The sequence below is a fragment of the Phocoena phocoena genome, chromosome 3 (assembly GCF_963924675.1).
Source record: "Phocoena phocoena chromosome 3, mPhoPho1.1, whole genome shotgun sequence".
In the NCBI taxonomy this organism is placed as follows: domain Eukaryota; kingdom Metazoa; phylum Chordata; class Mammalia; order Artiodactyla; family Phocoenidae; genus Phocoena; species Phocoena phocoena.
In genome coordinates, this window is record NC_089221.1 from 120020435 (window position 1) to 120039043 (window position 18609).

An 18609-nucleotide genomic window follows, 5' to 3' on the forward strand; every position below is an offset into this window, starting at 1 on the left:
CGCACCATCTCGGATGCGGGCGGGCAAGGTACGGGGCATGCCGCAGCGCTCACCTTCGGGTCTCCGGGTCTGCAACACCGCGCGGGCGGGTGCGGGCGGAGCTTGTGCTGCGGACCTAGGCAGTGGCGTGGGTCCCGCCCCCTGGACCAGGCCCCGCCTCCGGACACCGCTGATTGGGTTATAGCCGCGGAAGGGCCGGGCGTACCCGGGAGGCCCGGAGGTCTGATTGGCTTGGCTGGGATTAGGTCATTGCTAGCAGGTTAGTGCGGCCCGAACGCCGGCGGAGCGGCCCAGGCTGCTGTGAGAGGGCGCTCGAGGCTGCTGGAGAGCGAACAGGCGAAGGAGGCGGGGAGGAGGCGGCTGCACTCGCTCGACTTCTCGTTCCCTTCCCGGCGCCGCTGCGGGTCCGTCTCCGCGCTTCCTGCTCCCCGGCCGCTCGGTTGCACGCCGCCGGAGCAGCCGCCCTTCGTTCGAGTCCCGGCTCGGTTCGGAAGTCGTGCGCGCCCGCGGACACCGCGCGCAGGGCTAGCCGGCGCCACACCTGTGGAGCCGGCGTCCGTCCGTCGCGGGTGCCGGCCGGGGTCCCGCCGCGTGCGTGCTCGGGGCTGCGGGCCGCCGGGGCCCCGGGGGAGGCGCGCCCCCCGGCTGGGCGCCGCAGACACCATGGGGCTGCCCGCGCTCGAATTCAGCGACTGCTGCCTCGACAGCCCGCACTTCCGAGAGACGCTCAAGTCACACGAAGCGGAGCTGGACAAGACCAACAAATTCATCAAGGAGCTCATCAAGGACGGGAAGTCACTCGTCAGCGCGCTCAAGAGTGAGTGCCCCCGAGCCTGGCGGGGACGGAGTTCGGGGGCGGGAGGGGCCGTCGGGAGGCGCTCAGCCCTGGGGGTCGCGTGTCCGGCTGGTGTTCTGCCCCCGGGCGCTGAGGGACGGGTGTAGATGCTTGTAGTGGAGCGGGAAGGATACGTAAAATGGGCGAACTAGCAACAAGACGGTGAGGGAAAAGATCCGTCGCCCGGTCGTTTGCGTTCCGGGGTGGCTGGGAGGAGACCGAGCGCGAGTGGCGCTCTGGGGCGCCGCGGCGGGTGTGCGCGGCACACAGGTGTCCTGGGAGTAGGACTGGAGTGCCTGGTGCGCCGCAGCCTGCTGGGAAACCCCTTCGCGTCCACGACTCCCGCTCCCTTGGGGAAGAGTTGCTCACCCCTGGGTGTCCATCCTTGGGAATGGAGTGGGCCCCGCCAAGGGGGCGCTGCCTCCCCTCGGAAAAAGGCGGGTTGTGCCTTCTTCGCTCCCTGGGCGCAGCGCCAGCCTGCTCAGGGCCGCCGGGTTCTCCGAAAGGCACAGCTGCTGCCCAGAGAAGGGGTGGGTGGGATGGTCGGTCAGCTCGAGATTCTCTGGAGTACTGGCAGCCTGTACCTCCCAGATCTAGAATCAGGGTCACGTACGTGTGCAGGTTCTGATTCTTGTGTTTAGCAGAAGGTGATAAGGGTGGGAGTACAGAATCAGAGTGTTCCTTTACTCTAAACTGTGGGCGAGGGTTTAAAAATAGAACGAACATATCCTCTCCCTCTCCCGCTCCCTCGCTCCCCTTTTTACCTCTCCCAATATCCTTGAAAACTCAAAAGTCTGAGAAGGAATGTCCTCGGTCCTCACTCAGAAAGGAGAAGTTTAAACTCATCCTTATAGATCCTCAAACCTTTTGTAAAACAATTTTTGCAAATTTCCCTTTGGCAGGGGAGAAATGAGTTTTGCATTCTGTGTATGATTTGCCTTGTCTTCTGCAGAGCCAGGGAATGTCTCCTTCTGGCCAAACAGGAGTGCTCTAGGGAAGAGCGCCTTGGATTGTTGAGATCTTTTTTTGGGTGCCTTTTCAGTCTACCCATTTAAAAATAGTTTGGTCCATCTTTTAGTTTTGAGAATCAGGAAAAAAGGCAGACAGTGGAATTGTCTTTGACTTTTCCTTTCTCTGTGATGGATTTCTTAATAGGTGGTGTCTTTGAGCTAAGAAAGCTTGCATTGGCAGAGTGGGGCCCTAGCTGTGAGAATTGTCCCCAAGCCTCTATAAAGGAGATGTAAAGTCAAGTGCCTGAGGTGTCATTTTGTGAGCCTGTTGCTTCTAAAAATGAAGAGGGAGACAGTGGAGTCCCAGGGCAGCAAGTGCCAGTGTTTTGGGGTGAAATAAACATGGAACTTTGATGTGATAAGGCTCCTCAGAGGCAGGGTCTCTGCTGGAGGCTGTGACCTGAAGCATATGAACAGACTCTTCTTTTGTCAATGACCAGGACCATCGTTGGTTCAGGGAATATGTGACCCTGGTTTGGAGTAAGTTAGGGGCCCACTTATAGGTTGGGCCCATGAATTTTAAAAAAAAAATTTTTTTTTTGCGGTACGCGGGCCTCTCCCGTTGTGGAGCACGGGCTCCGGACGCGCAGGCTCAGCGGCCATGGCTCATGGGCTCAGCCGCTCCGCAGCATGTGGGATCTTCCTGGACCGGGGCACGAACCCGTGTCCCCTGCATCGGCAGGCGGACTCTCAACCACTGCGCCACCAGGGAAGCCCCGGGCCCATGAATTTTGAGTGACTCTCAGGCTGGCTTTAACTGGGCCTCTGCTTTATTCAGCAAACATTTAGAGTGTTTTCTGTGTGTTAGATATTGCCCCAGGCACTGAAGTAGTAGTGACAGTTCTGCTGCCCCTGTGGTTGTGAAGACTTACTCCATGCCAGGCACTGCTTCAGCCACAAATTATCTCATGTACTGTTACTCATTTTACAAATGAGAAAACAGACTTGGAGAAATCACTAGCGCAGAGCCACCCTGCTCTAACGGCAGGGTGGTTTTTGAGCCTCCACATGGTCTGAGCCAGAGCTGGAGTTCCTGCTGATGCTGAGCTCTTAATTCTGCCCCATCCCTCTTGCCCAGAATGGACCCCCTGGACCAAGCCTGTTGGAACCTGGACTTGCATTTTGTATCTCAGCCTTGAGTCTGAGGAGGATGCCTTTGTGTGACTGGCAGTTTATTTGCCTGCTGCTGTTGTTTTGGGGGGTGGGGAGGGCATGTAAGAATTCTTTGGGTAGGAGGAAACAGTGTAGTGATAAAATTAAAAGAGTTCTTCAAATTGGCTAGTGGAATGGACCAGCTCTGTAACTTGGGGGAGAACTAGGTGTTCTAATCTCTTAATATCCAGCTCTATTTCTAACTATACTCTTCTTACTAGTGCTTGAACAGGTCATGTGACCTCTTAAAAAGGGTGCAGGTGATTACTATTTACCAGACTTCGGGCATTGTGTCGTCATTAGGTGCTTCTTGCATTGTATATTACTATATTAGTGTTTGTGTATTCATTTTCTTTGGATCATCTTTATCACTACTGTAAATGTAAAGCCAGTGTTTTAAAAAAATACATACGTAAAAATAAATACGTAATTGTGTAAGTAACACTGGTTTAGATGATTTATAGGCTTTTCCAGCTCTAAAATTTTATGGTTTTATTTTGTAATTAATTTTCACAGATCTTTGGGGTAAGGTTTCCATTGTGTGTTAATCTGAGACAATAAAACTGGGATTGCTGAAGTTCAGCTAGATCATTATTCTTGCCACTTCCCCTTTATGAAGGAGGAAACTGAAGCTCAGAGAGATTAGTAACCTGCCCAAGGCGTCACAGCAATTAAGTTGTCTGATTCCAGAGCCTGTGCACTTAACTCTGAAGCAAGACTCTAGGTTTGTCTCTTGATTCCCCTTGATAATCTGATAAACAAATGAACTCCTTGAAGTCTTTCCCTGGAGTTCAAACCTCTGGGCTGGACACCTGGAAGATAAGCAATAAAATAATTTGGGACCTACATTTCGAAAAATCCTGCTTTTGGAGAAAGTTCTTGTTTGATGTGGTGACTCCGAGTCACTTTTTTCTGTGCTGATTTGTCCAGGCCTTTTCTGTGGGCACTCTTTCCTCGACTTGATTAATCTGTGTCTCAGTCAAGAGGATTCTGTGTGTTTTAGTCCTTTTTTCTTTCTGTAAAGATGATAGAGGCGGGTGATGAAGTTCAGACTCGTAGAATTAAGAGTTTTAGGATTTTCTGTGTTTCATTCTTGACACCATCACCTACTGATTGACTCTGGGTGAGTCACTAAGCCTGAGCTCCTCCTGTGTAAAATGGGAGTAGCCACTCTGACCTCCTAGGGTTGCTGTGAGCACAAAATGAAACAGTGCGTGTAAAGAAAGCACTTAGCTTGAAGCCTGGTGCATAGCATTGCTCAATTAATGATAGCTGTTATGATCTTCCAGCATTCAGGGTTGTCAAGACTTGGAGCAAGAGTCACTAAGAGCAGAATTGTCCATCCAAATGAACAGTTTTTTGATGTGGATGCAAGGAGTTAGGCCCATGCCTTCTTCACGCCAGTTGTTGGTAACTTACACAGTTGTGTATGTATTAACCACTGGTGGGAAGAAGCCTGGTAATCCTATTTGTATAAAGTCATGGTTATGACAAAAAAGCCCCACAAGTTAAAGACAAAAAATAAAAAGTCTCTCAACATCTCTGTTGTTCCTAATATTCTGATAGCTTAAATTTTCCATCTTCTTGCTAGATTAACCCCTCTACCCCCCCCCCCCCTCCCCCCGCCCCGCAACACCCATCCAGTGGCTGAGCTGGCTGCCTCTCTTTGCCTTGCAGGAAAAGCTTGCAGAACGCACTGGACTTAATGTCTGGCTGTCTCATGGACTCGATGGCAAACCAAATGTAGTTTCACAGAACTGAAAGTGAGTTAGGTTGTTGGTTTTGAGAGGTGATGTGGGTTTTCAGGAGCTGTGTTTCTTTCCACCTTCAGAGTTGGTTTATGGACTTACTACTGGGGATATACCCCTTTAAGTTTGACTTCTTTCTGAGACAGAGTGAGTTCTCTTATTTTGATAGTCTTAGGTGGGAGGAGTGGGGCAGGAATGCACATTTTAGAATATCTTTATTGAGATATAATTTGCCTTAGTATACTGTTCACTCACTTAAAGCATCCAGTTTATGGTTTTTAGTACATTCGCAGAGCTGTACAGCTATCACCACAGTCAGTCTTAGAACATTTTCATTGCCCCCAAAAGAAATCCCGTTCCCATAAGCAGTTATTCCCCACCATTTGCTCCCAACTCCTCCTTCCCCATCCTCCCGCCCTCCAGCCCTAGTCAACCACTAATGTATTTTCTGTCTCTATGGATTTGCCTCTTCTGGATATCAGAAGTGTAATTTTAATAGTTTTCTCTTAGATGGTGGTGGGCATCTTGAGGCACAGTTTTCTTGGTTGGAATTTCAGGTGGGAAACTTTGAACCCATAAGCTACTCTTCTTCAGTGGGGTTTAAGTAGAGGTTGGAGTCCCAAAGACTGAACCATGTCCTAGGGAAAACCCAGGTGTCTCATGAGGGGGAGGGGATGGATTCATTCTAGTTCATGGTACTTTGAAGGACGCAGGGGAGACTACCGAAACAAGACCAAGGATCCAACCCCTTCTGTCAGTGAGCTTTTCAGTCAAGTTGGGGCAGGGTGTGTGATACTGAAAAAAGCCTTGGTAGCCTGCCGGGAGACACGTTTTGTTTTTTTTTTTTACAAAAAAACTATGAGACCATAGTTTTCATGAGACTTTTTGGGGATGACATGCCTTTTTCATTGTATTCGCGGAGGTTAGTAATTCTGACCTGCATCACATCTCCAAGGCAACCACAGAAAATTTTAACAGAAATAAGTAGTTTTATAAGAATGCCAGCAAAAACCACGATAAATTTTAGCTGCTGTTTGTCAATAATCAAATCTTAAATTCAACGGACATTTATCTTTTAGCAGAAATAGGGTTGTATAAATCTGTAGTCATAACTATATATACAAAGCAAAATTCTGTATTTTGGAACTTGAACCCTAGGCATAGAGACACATAAAAAGTCTGCTGTACTTAAGTGAGATCACACTTATAAGATTTTTTGCTAAGGCATGAAGAAAGAATATTTAGGTAGTGCATTACTTAAGGAAAAAAAAAGATGAGATCTAAATAGTTTTAATAATATATGCTAGAGGGCATTCATGAGGCTCAATAGGGACCCTAAACTCACATTACAGGAAAAAAAAAAAAGTAAAAATTATATCTATATTCTTATATAGTGCAAGCTGTCATTAATTGCCATAATCTAAATGCCCAGTCTGACAGATGTGTTCCAGAAAAAGCATGTCTGTCTTAAATGTTTCAGAAATCTTCTCTGGTCCTGGGTTGATAACCACTCATCTCCACGGATAATGTCACATTTCAGAGTGGTCTGGATTCTGGACATTAGTAATCCTAGTGGGCATTGACATAACATTCTCTTTATAGCAGTCCTTCCACAAGATGCCTTCCAAGAATGCATTTATATATGGTTCCGGCCCTTTTATGTAGATAGGGAACACATCAGTATTGAGTTCATTTAAGAAGTGGACTCGGAGGAGTTAACTTGGAGCCCATAATATGCAGCCTGAGGAGACCCAGGTCTGGGGAGCAGAGTGCAATGCAAGGAGCCAGGCCTCTGTTATCAGGCAGATCTGATGTCTAGTCCGAGCTCTACCACATATACGCTGTAAGACCTTGGGGGCACTGTCAGTTTCCTCAGCAAACAAACAAGCAAACAGAAAACCTGAAACCTGGCCAGCAGCTTTTGTTTATTGAACACTCACCAAGGGCCCGGCCCTATGCTAAGTGCACACATTGTCTCGTGAGTCTTTATACCTCTGTCCGGTGGGATGAATACTTATTTGTGTGCACGTTACAGTTTGGGTAACTTGTCTAAGGTCACACAGCTAGGAAGTTGTGCAACCAAGTTTTGAAGCTGACCGTGGACTGCAGGGCCTTCTCTTGAACGTGACCCTTCAGTGCTTCAGTAGACACGCTGGCAGTGAAGATGCAAATTGTTCGGAGATCTAGACACTAGAAAGAAGAAACATGCAGCAGGTGCTAGATTAAGTGAGAATATTGTCCCCGTTGTTTTTCAGACTCTGAGTCCTGAGTAGCAAAGAATAGCTAAGATTCTGTATTGTGCTCTGAAGTTTTGTGTTTCTCTCTTCATCATATGATTAAAGAGCCATTGTAGGCTGGTGAGACAAATGAGGGCGTCTGATTATCTCTTGGCTTTTTGAAGCAGTAGAGTTGCTCTTTGGGGGTAGTAGCACTGATTACCAATGACTCTCTCTCTTTTTAAATATTTTTTATAAAATGCATACGTTCCTAGCATTCATTTATTTTTTTAATTAAAAAATTGAGATATAAATGACACATTTTAGATGTTAGATGTACAACATGATGATTCGCTATTTGTATATAATATGAAATGATTGCTGCAGTATGTCTAGTTAGCATCTGTCACCATACATAATTACGAATTCTTTTTCTTGAGAACTTTTAAGATCTACTCTCATAGCAGCTTTCAAATATACAATTATAGTACTATTAACTATAGTCACCATGCTGTACATCACATCCTATGACGTATTTATTTTATAACTGAAAGTTATTCTCTTTTAACTGGGTAATAAAACATTGAACATGGAGGCCCAAAACTTGTTCTTGAGTCTGATTTGTTAAGATAAATAGTTCATCCTATTTGCTCATTAAAACAAGAGTAAAAAAAAATCAACATCAAGAGTTGTGTGCTTAGAGCATGTCACCCTTTTATACTTCTTTAGGACTTGGTGTAGGCTTTTTATAGTAGTGAGGTGAGTCCTTCATTAATGGTATAAATTCCCAAAGCCTGTTCAGTGCCAACCTGCTTTGTTTAGGAGTAATTATATTACTCACAGACTCCTAATGGAACAAATGCTTATGGAGTTAGGTAGCAAAAAGTTTTTTCTCAGCTCCTTTGCTTTGCTTTAGCACCTTTCAAATAAAAGAAAAAAAAAAGGCATTTCCTAATTATTTGTAAACAGCGGTAATTTGCAGTACTGACATTTGGAGTATTTCTCATACAAATATAAACAACGGCAAATTATATCCAAACAAGATTTTGTAGTTTTTATATAACACTGGCTTTAAAAAAAGTCCTTCTACTTCAATCCAGTTATTCTGTTCTCAATTGGATTGAATAAATTGCGTCTAATCTGTTGCACTCAGCACACTGATTGAGGCTTAAGTTCTCCCCTCCCTCCTTTTTTTAAAAAATATAATTAATAGACTTTATTTTCTAGAGACGTTTTTAGGTTTACAGAACAATTGAGTGGAATGTATAGAGAGTTCCCATAGAGTCCCTCACACCCTTTCCTCTCAGGTGGTACATTTGTTACAAAAGTGATACAGTGTTATAACTAAAGTCCATTGTTTACATTAGGGTTCACTCTTTGTGTTGTATATTCTATGAGTTTTGACAAACGTATAATAATGTGTGTTGGCCATTACAGTATAATGCAGAATAATTTCAACCCTTGAAATACATGTCTTTGTGCAGACATGTGTTTTCATTTCTTATTTCATTTCCTACCTAGGAGTAGAATTGCACGGATGTATGAATAAACTTATGTTTATTTTTTTTTTTTTTTGCGGTACACGGGCCTCTCACTGTTGTGGCCTCTCTCGTTGCAGAGCACAGGCTCCGGATGCGCAGGCTCAGCGGCCGTGGCTCACGGGCCCAGCCGCTCTGTGGCATGTGGGATCTTTCCAGACCGGGGCACGAACCCGTTTGCCCTGCATCCGCAGGTGGACTCTCAACCACTGCGCCACCAGGGAAGCCCATTATGTTTAATTTTTTAAAAAACCTGCCGAAAGGTTTTCTGCAGCAGAGGCATCCTTTAAAATTCCCACCAGGATCGTCTGAGGGTTTCAATTTTTCCACATCATCACCAGTACTTGTTACTGTCTGTCTTTTTGATTGTAGCTATCCTAGTGAGCGTGAAGTGAAATCTCTTGGTTTTAATTTGCATTTCCACAATGACTAACGATGATGAGCATACTTTCATATGATTAAGGACCATTGGTGCATTTTCTTTGCTGACATGTCTATTCAGATCTTTTTGTTGGGCACTATTTTATACCTTGGATTTTTTTTTTTACCCTTTTACTTTGTCCCATACAACTTTTTTTTTTTTTTAGTCCCATAAAACTTTTGATGATTAAGTGAACACCACTCCCCTCGGTAGATTTTCTCTATTTGCCCTCATTTGAGGACTTTCTTCTTCCATTTGCCTCAACCTCAGATGCACTTGACTGATGAGTTTCACATTCCAGGGCTTGGAAGGTGATTCTGACACCGCTGTGGTTCAGATCTCTGCTCCAGCTAGGCCAGCCAGCATCCCTCTGGGCAGAGGCCTCAGGCTGAACTTCCTAGTGCTGGCCAGTGTAAGCTAATGATCACAAACCCCAGGAATTGACCACATGAGAATGGGTCAGGGAGGAACCATTATCACCACCAAGCTATTGGGGAAAGCAATTCATGAAGGTGACTTTGCTACCCTGTTTAGGCCATTGCATTTTTAAAAGTTAGCCAAAGGAGGGATGCCAGTATGAAGCTAACAAAGTGGATTTTCTAGATTAAATTTCTGACTGACCCTAGTTTCAATTTTTAAAATTACAACCCAGTATGTTCCAAATTATATATCTTAGGCCACCAGAGGAAGGCTTTCATTTCAAATATGGAGCTTTGCTCCACTCTTACTGTGTCCTCCAAGCCCTAGCCTAGAGTAAGGGCTTTTAAGGTGGTGGTAACAGGTGCAGAATTCGTGAGGCGGGAGAGATCATGGGGTGTCTGAGGACTAGCAGGGAGACCAGTGTAGCTGGAGCAGAGTGATGGCAAATGAACAGGGAGAGAGGTCGGGAGCCAGGTCCTAGAGGTCTTGAGTCCCAGAAAGGACTTTGGGTTTCATTCTAAGTGTGATGGGAAGCCAGGAGGAGGTTGTGACATCATCCTGCTTGTGTTTTTAAGAGATTATGGGGGCCACTGTGTGGAGAATAATTTAGTGGGGCAAGAATGGAGGCAAGGAGAGCAGTTAGAAGGCTGTTATAATAGGTGAAGTAAGAGGCAATGGCACCTTGGGCTAGGGCGGCAGTACTGGAGATGGTGGTCAGATTCTGGGTGTTTGTGGAAGTAGAGCCCACAGATTTGCTATTTGATTGGATTTGGGCTTTGGGAATAAAAGTCAAGAATGATTAGGGACTTCCCTGGCAGTCTAGTGGTTAATACTTCACCTTCCAATGCAGGGGGTGTGGGTTCGATCCTTGGTTGGGGAGCTAAGATCTCTCATGCCTCAGGGCCAAAACACTAAAACATAAAACAGCAGCAATATTGTAACAGATTTGATAAAGACTTTAAAAATGGTCCACATCAAAAAATCTTAAAAAAAAAAAAAAGAATGATTCCAGTGTTTTTAGCTGGAGCAATTATGTGAATGATGGCGCTATTTTCTGAAATAAAGATGACTTGGGAAGGATTCGTTTTGGAGGTAAAATGGACAGTATGAATGGATGACCTAATCTTACAGTGCAAAGACAAAAAAAATTCATGTACGCAGTTCATGAATACGTTCTCATAAAAGAATCACAGAGTGTGGAACTATACAGAGTAAAGCACCCTTTTGCCCGAGTTAACCAGTGGTGTGCTTTTTTTCTTGTCCTTTTCCTGTGCATATTTTTTTTTTCTTAGGGGGGGTTATAGAATATGAATTATTCTGTGTTTTGCTTTTCTGGTTGAGACTCTCTTTTAGAGATCTTCCATGTCAGTACACATACACAGTGTATTCTTTTTAATGCCTGCAGAGAGCTCTGCTATGTGGAGATACCATAGCTTATTTACCCCCTCTCCTGTTGAGGGATATTTGGATTGCCTCAGCATAGAAGGTGCTGCAGTGATTATTTGCACACCCACCTTTGTGTGTGGGTCCTAGGAGTTCCATGGGATAGATTCCTCAAGGTGGAGTTGTTGCCAGCCTCCATTTTTTAAAGCTCTTTGACATTGACTGTTTAGGTCCTTGCATCCCTGAACAAGCCCTTCTGTTAGGCACTGACACGGATTCTAAAGGAAACGGGGATGGGGTGGGGGTGGGGGGGAGAGAGAGAGATAGAGAGAGATAGAGATTACAGTTAATTGGCTGCGTCCTAATTAGCCTTGGACCTGTCAGAAATCCTTTCTGAGGTGCAAGTTCTTAACAGATAAAATGGGAGATGGAATGTGGCTTTGCCCATATATAATAGGCTATCCTGACCTCAAATTTCAGGGAAATCACATTTGGTAGGGTGAGGAAAATAGCCTTAGTGGCCAAAGGAATATTTACAAATTAGCGTCACTGGGGTTTACACATTTTTGTAGAAACCCAGAGTGGAGAAAGAGAGGAAATAGTAAGGAAAACAGCTTGGCAGTGTGGGCCAGAAGCTGTCACGGTGTGTTTATATCTGGCTCATTTCACCTCGGTTGGAAGGCACAGAATGCTACAGAGGGTGAGCTTGGAGACTGGGCAGTACTTACTATATTTAGAAAGAGGAGATTCCTGGGGCTGGGGGTGTCCGTGTGTGTGTGTGTGTGTGTGTGTCTGTGTCTGTGTATGTGTGTGTTTTCTTTGCCAGATGGACAAAGGGTTGAGGGGCTTGGGAATTCTGGATTAAACCTTGTTAACTGGCTGGCTTCTCTGGGCCAAGCCAGTAGCTAAGGTTTGACTCCTGCTGCTGCCACACAGGAAAAGCCAAAATAAACCCCATTTTACATGGTTTGTAAAACCACCACAGGTAGGTTTCAAAGCTCATCTGATCTTGCTATCATATGTGCTTTTAAGTTTATTCCAGGCTGATTTGAACACTTTGAAAATATGAACTAGCTTCTCCCGTGAGACTTTAGATAGATTTCCAGGCAGATTGAGTTGAACTTGAGGCTGTTTCTGTGCCACAGAGACTGTCAGGCAGATAGGACCCAAACCGTAACAGATTCCTGACTGCACATCTCACTATTACACTTGTGGGTCAGGTGTAGAAGATGATTATCAGTTGAGCAAATGAAACAAAATTAAAAAGCATTTTTATTTTAATTCATACCTGTGTTTCTTTTTCGAAAGTTTATGTCAGTAAGTAATACCTATAAATAGTACACAATTTAGAGGGGACAAGAAGGAATGTTGGCATCCTCAAATTTCTCCTGTCTCCAAATCCTTAGTTGTTCTACTGCAGGCAACATTTTACCCATTCTTGAATATTTTTCAGATATAATTTATGCATGTGCCAGCAAATACAGATTTATATATTTCTCCAGTAGCATACCATATGCACTGTTCTGCATATTTTTGCATTTTGCACGATTTTAATGTATTTTGAATATTATTCAACATTGGTAACGTATAGAGCAAATTCATTTTTAGCATCGCATTGTATTGCACTGGATGGACATAACATAGTTTATTTAATCAGTCCCCAAATAGTAGACATTTAGATGATTTCCAACCTTTTACCATTATAAGCAATGCCGCTGTGAACCTCCTGGTACCTGTCATGGGCATATGAGTGAGTAGATCTGTAGGATGCATTCTAGAAATGGAACTGCTGGGCCAGAGGGTATGTACATTTTTCATTTCAATGAATATCTCATAGGAGTGTTTCTGAAAAGCTCTGAGTGAACTGAATTTTATAAATCACATTTTAGAGTAGAAAGGAAACTCACTATTTGGTTTATTATAGGGTGGCATCTGTAATAAAACAACACTTAGAATTTTCTCCATTTCCTACTCCCCAGTTTGTATGTACTGTTCATTCTGGGATCCGAAGTCACAACAAAGTCATTCCCTAAAATGAGACAGAGCTGGATTGGGGATCACTTGCATGCGGGGCTCCAGAGAGCTTGTTTGTGGTTCTAGTGAGGGTGCTGTTGAGTTTTTATCTTTGTGCAGTGTGCACATTATTTCGGAAGTTTGGCAGGTGTAAAGGAGGGCAGTCTCCCACCTTTGGTGACTGGAGACCGTGACTTTGGGCCAGTAGGCACACCTTGTCTGTCTGCGAAGCTTCTCTGGGGAGTGGCGAGGGAGCTGGGCGCTTTTGTCCTTCTCTCTTCTGGCTGCCTCTTCGGCAGAGCTTAGCACTTCCCCGGTGGAAGGCACGTGTTGGCTGTGGTCTCTATTCCCGTGCCTGGGACTGCTCACGTTGGGGTGGAAGGCTCCTGGTAGTGGAGTTCTGGGACAGGGCGGGCATAGTCCCTGCTCTTCAGGAGGCCAGGGGAGAACAGACAGTCCACAGTACAATGATTCCTATCAGTTTAAAAGGGTCTCTGGGGGAGGGAGCAGAGAACTTGGGGAGAGGCAAGTGAAGACATCAAGTCCGAGGAAACAGTGTTGCTAACCATCAGTCTTTTAAAACCACCTAGGTTATTTCTGCCCCACCTTTACCACATGTATTTATTTTGAAAAGGTCTACTCATTAAAAATTATGTTTATTTCAAACGGGAACTTTATAGCATTCTGAAATCATAGGTTTGATGTGGTTAGCAATATATTTTTTTCTAGAATATCTTTAAATAGTCATTAAATCATAATCATTAAATTGAACAATATTTGTCATTGTATCATCTAAAATAGTCTTATATTTTACCAGTGATTTGAGCTCCACTCTGCTTCGCACTGCCCTGAAGCAGAAGTGTGTGAGAGGACGGACATGTGGCCATCATGCCGGGAGGGGAGAGGAGGGAAGGGCAAAGATGTGCTTCTCATGGGCTTTCCTAGTGGCGCAGTGGTTGGGAGTCCGCCTGCTGATGCAGGGGACGCGGGTTCGTACCCCGGTCCGGGAAGATCCCACATGCCGCAGAACGGCTGGGCCCGTGAGCCGTGGCCGCTGAGCCTGCACGTCCGGAGCCTGTGCTCCGCAACGGGAGAGGCCACAACAGTGAGAGGCCCATGTACCGCAAAAAAAAAAAAAAAAAAAAAGATGTGCTTCTCAGACTAAGGTACAGGTGTCAGGGTAGGTGGCACTGTGCCAGGGAGTATGCAGAGCAAGTGGCGGGGACTACACTTTACTGAAAATCTGTTTTACTCAATGGAATCGTTATTTGAATATTCAAACAAACGCCCATAAATTATAGAGGAGAAATCAAGATTCCATGGCACTTTTCATGGGAGACCTGCTGGTGTGGCTGAAGAGGAGAATGTAGTCAACAGTGGACAGAGGAGGGAGGAGCAGGGGTGTCCCCAGGGTTTCTGTCTTAGGGCTCGGGGCACTGGCTGAACTGTGCACCCCAGGAGAAGAACCGTGGTGTGTGATGGGGGATACAGGGTTAAGTGTCCTTGCTGAGTTGTTTCCATGGGACCTACAGGTGGAGACACCTACCAGGTGGTGGGGAGCACAGGTCAGGTGCTCTAGAGAGAGATGGAGGTACTGCTGTAGGTTTGGGTTTCACCAGATGCTATTAGAGGTCCAGGCAGTGGTTCTCCACCTTAGCTGTCCATTGAAATCCCCTCCAGGTAGATGAGTCTGGGACTCATCCCCAGAGATTCTGATGTAATTTTGTCTGGGCTGCAGCCTGGGCCTGGGGAATTTTAAAGGTTCTCCAGGTACCGCTTGTGCAGCACAAGTAGAGAACCACTGGCACGGAGTAAGAGGAGAGAGTGGGGGCTGTAATTGTGGGGAGTATCCACATTCCGCAGAATAGGTGGGTAGAATAGGGATGGAGAGATTTGTTCTGGTTAAGTACGCGGTGTGTCCTCCTGGCAGTTTGGGTGAGGGCTCGCTCGAAGGTCTTTGGATTTGCCCTTTGGAGGTGAAACTAGAGAAAGCAGTTTAAGTGAGAGGGTGATAACTATTCACCTTCCAATATGATTCTGAGGAATAAATGAGATTCTTGTAGGTATTGTGAGTAGCAGGGTAAGCAGGCCCATGGTAAGTGCCCTGTGATCAGAATGTCATTATTGTCATTTCTAGATTGTCCTTGTTATAAGGTAGCGGTTCTTAAATGTGAATGTGTGTAAGAATTTCCTTAATTGCAGATTCCTGGATTCCCCCCAAGGAGATTATGGTACACAGGCTCTGGGGTGAGGTCCGGAAATCTGCATTCCTTCCAGGGACCTCCGCAGGTGGTTTGCATGGAGGGGGTTCTCGGACCACACATTGAGTTGAATAGGCCTGAGGAGATTCTACATAAGCCTGTCTCAGATCCTTTGTCCCCTCCTTGCAGTGCACAGCTATGCCGGCCGTCCTCAGGTATCTGGAAGGGGAAGTTATGGCAGGTCAAGGAATGATGGGGGATTGTCTCCAAAGGGTGCGAGTTCTCCCGACTTCAGATATCTCAGCATGTGGCTCCATGCCTGGGATCCAGTTGTCCCATGAGCTTAGCCTGTGAGCCAGGACCCTTCTGTGGCATTGGGGGTCGGAGAAGCTCCTGCAGGGAAACTTCATGCTCACGGGCAGACACAGGGCACACATTTTCCCACAGTGAGTCCTGTCAGGGTTAAAGTCATTTGGGGTCAGAGCTTGTAATTACGTTGCACATTTTTTTTCTCTAAAAACCTTGAGGAAGCGTAATGAGCTGTCAGAGCTGTTGCATAGCTAGGGGGGACTCTTGTCTTGGGGAGAGCAGTAGAGGGACTGGCGGATGGTCCTGGAAGGTGAGGTGCCCCAAACCCAGAGAAGGCTCACCTTCACCTGCTGCCTCAGAGCTGCCCTCGGGCAACTCATTTCTGGCAACCGCTCCTCCTTATCTCTGTTCTGATCTCAGCTGGTTTTCAGCCTCTGTGGGAGGGCTGGGTGACAAAGCAGACGCAGCCACTGATGGTGGGACTCCGGGGTGATGGGCCCTGCGGCTTTCCTGCCGCCTATTGTATCTGACTAGTGCCTTGAGATGTTTGACACAAATCCTGCCCTGGGCCGGTACCCAGCCGAGCATCAGTCTCACAACTCTGGCTGTGGGAGGTATGGAGGCCAGGCAAGCCCTGGGGAGGGATGCCTGGCCCAGTCCCGGCTGCGCCCGAGGCATCTGGTCCTCTGACCAGGCCTTGGAGACTACAGATGGCTTTGCTTGCTGCCATCTCCTGGCCCTCTGATCGAAGCCGCCCTGAGCTCAGTGTGCAAGGTCAGCAAGCTACCACTGTTGCCAGCTCTGTGTAGAGCTACAAGATGGTTCTGGCTCCGGAAAGAAATCCCATTTCCCCTTTACAGAGCCAGCATGCTTGGAATCAGTTTCCCAGCAGGGAAGCTCTGCTCCACTGCATAGAAAACTGGAGTGGAACTGAGAGCTTTTGGCCCCCGTGTCTTTTGGGATCTGTCTTTGGCTTGCTTCCTTCTCCCCCACCTCTTCCGGCTGGCATGAGTTCACACCATACTGCAATGAAAAGACAACCCAACAGGGCTTGGGGTTTTTTTTTTGAGGCACAGAGTTCAAGCGTAAAGATGGTCATCAACTGACGAGAACCCAAAATTGGCTTGTTTTCACAAGTTTCAGTTCTGAATGTTGGGGTCTCATCTTCCCCCTCCCCTCAAATCTGGAGAACTGAGTCTCTTTAAGAAAGAAGATTGAAATGCTTTTGGTGGTTATCTTAAATGAAAGACTTGTGAAATGTTACAGAGGAGAAGGATGACTCATGTCTTTTACTGTGACATCTCAAGCAGCAAGATACTGAGCTCCTCAAATGTGCCAGCATGGGTTAGGCAATGGTGGGCAGAGACCTTGGAGGTCCTGTCTCAGGACTTTTTAAAGCAGCTTAATGAGATATATAATTCACATACCACACAGTTCACTCATTTACAGTGTACAGTTCATGGCTCTTAGTATGGTCACAGAATTTTTCATCCATCTCCACAAGTAGTTATAGAATATGTTTGGTCATCATCCGCCAAAGAAACCCTGCACTCCTTAGCCATCATCCCCAACATCCTTCCCATTCCCCCCAGCCCTAGGCAACCACTTCCTCAGGATTTTAACCCACGGTCCAAAGTGTGGTGCTCTCCTGTCTGCTCTCTCCTTAGATAGTGTTAAGCTACATATCCTTTTCCTTCAGTGCATTCAAACAATTTGTGCTTCTCCAGAATGCTGCATTTTCAGTGCCAGGGTGTTTGAATCTGGAACTCCTTCTCTGTTCTGTTCACCCCCCTGACAAATGTGCTAGTGCGGCAGGCCTAATTCACATTCATTCCTGAGTGCATGTAGGTCTCTGGTTAGGACTTCTTTTATCCTGTCTTTCTCTGGGTTTTGATCTTACTTTGGAGAGAGTAATCTCCTGGTGTTAAGTGGGAAGGAACACCCAGTATCCAGTAGGTAGATTCCTTTGTTTTGAGCTGAAGAGAGTAACATCCTTTATTTCTACAGAGGACAAAATTTCAGTGATACACTGATTTGGATAGTCACATTTGGAGGGTTTTAGCTTTATTTTAGGAACTGTTGGTAAAGAAGTAAGTTTCATAGGTGCTGAAATGGCAGTGGTTTGGGGCTATCTAAGGTCTTAACATGAAAGTCCTTCTTCCCTACAAAAGACCTTGTATTGTTCTAGGAACTGCCAGCCCAGATGTAGCTAACGCATTCTCTACCATCTGTTTGTGTTCTCTTTCTCTCAGTTGCTTCTGTCCCTTCTTTTTCTTTCCCTTCTTTTTTCCTCTCATTCTTTCACTGTGCCCTCCCCCCACTCCATTTTGCCTTGCTAAAGGGCCAAAAAAGTGACTGATCTCTAATCTCTTGATTTTGGGAAAAACAAAGACTTTTGTGAAGGGAATGACCTGAAACCAATTTCCAGAGTTTTAGGGCTGTAGTTAAAAAGACTTCTAGATTTGAGGTGATTGTGAATCTGTAGAACTGGGAAGAAATGTGGGCTATCAGTGGTCCCATCTTGTAGAAAACACTGTGTGGGGTCCCCTTTCCTGTTACACTTCCTGTGTTAGATTCCAGAGGTGAAAGGATGCTCAGAACCAGAGAGGGTATAGAACGGCTGGCCAGCTGGTTAGCTTTTCTGATGGGGACCTTATTTTTTTCTTCTCTAAGGGGACCTGATGGCAAGCCTCATTTTTTATCATTGAGATGGGGGTGCTGTTAAGATTGTCTTCAACAAAAGTGGGTCAGTGATTTATATTTCACGAAAATAAATTTTGGGACACTGAATGAGAGCATGGTATTTGGGTTAGTTGAATAGGTCCAGATATAATTATGTATATTTATAATGCCAATTGGGGACCTAGAAACCTATTTAGGATAAGGTTAGGAAAGTGGGTATGAAATCTGAGTCTTTACCAGTAGAATCTCTGGAAACAATTTATTTTGGACATATGTAAATGAGACCTGGATCAGAGAGCTTACATCTCTCTCCCTCCCGCTGACAACCCCATGGTTCGCAAAGTCGTTAACATGAAAAAAGCAGGATGCACCTTCTACCTTCTTTTGAGGTGTATATCCCTGGCCTTTTTCATCATGTAGGCTAATCATTAAAAAAACAAAACAAAACAAACCAAGCATTCCAAAAACAAACTTGTAATTTTTTTTTCTGATTATACCAGTAATGCATGTTGATGAGAGATAACTTAGAAATTACAGGTGAATAAAATACAAATCATACCAATAGTACCGATTAGAGAGACTCATTTTGGTTTTTATCATCTTTTTACTCAGGTTATGATCATCTTTCCATATCATTACCCACTCTCTGAGATTGTTTTTAGTGGCTGTGTAATATTCCAT

The 18609-nt window shown here is 45.5% G+C and overlaps 1 protein-coding gene across 3 annotated transcripts in view; it reads left to right on the forward strand.

Moving 5' to 3' along the window:
* The first annotated feature begins 663 nt into the window (after nucleotides 1–663).
* Nucleotides 664–18609, forward strand: part of ARHGAP26 (Rho GTPase activating protein 26) — a 485399-nt gene continuing 467453 nt past the window's right edge. For all 3 annotated transcript variants that reach the window (XM_065873120.1, XM_065873121.1, XM_065873122.1), the window contains exon 1: nucleotides 664–817. In XM_065873120.1, coding sequence (XP_065729192.1) covers nucleotides 664–817 — 154 coding nt within the window. The remainder of the gene's footprint in view (nucleotides 818–18609) is intronic.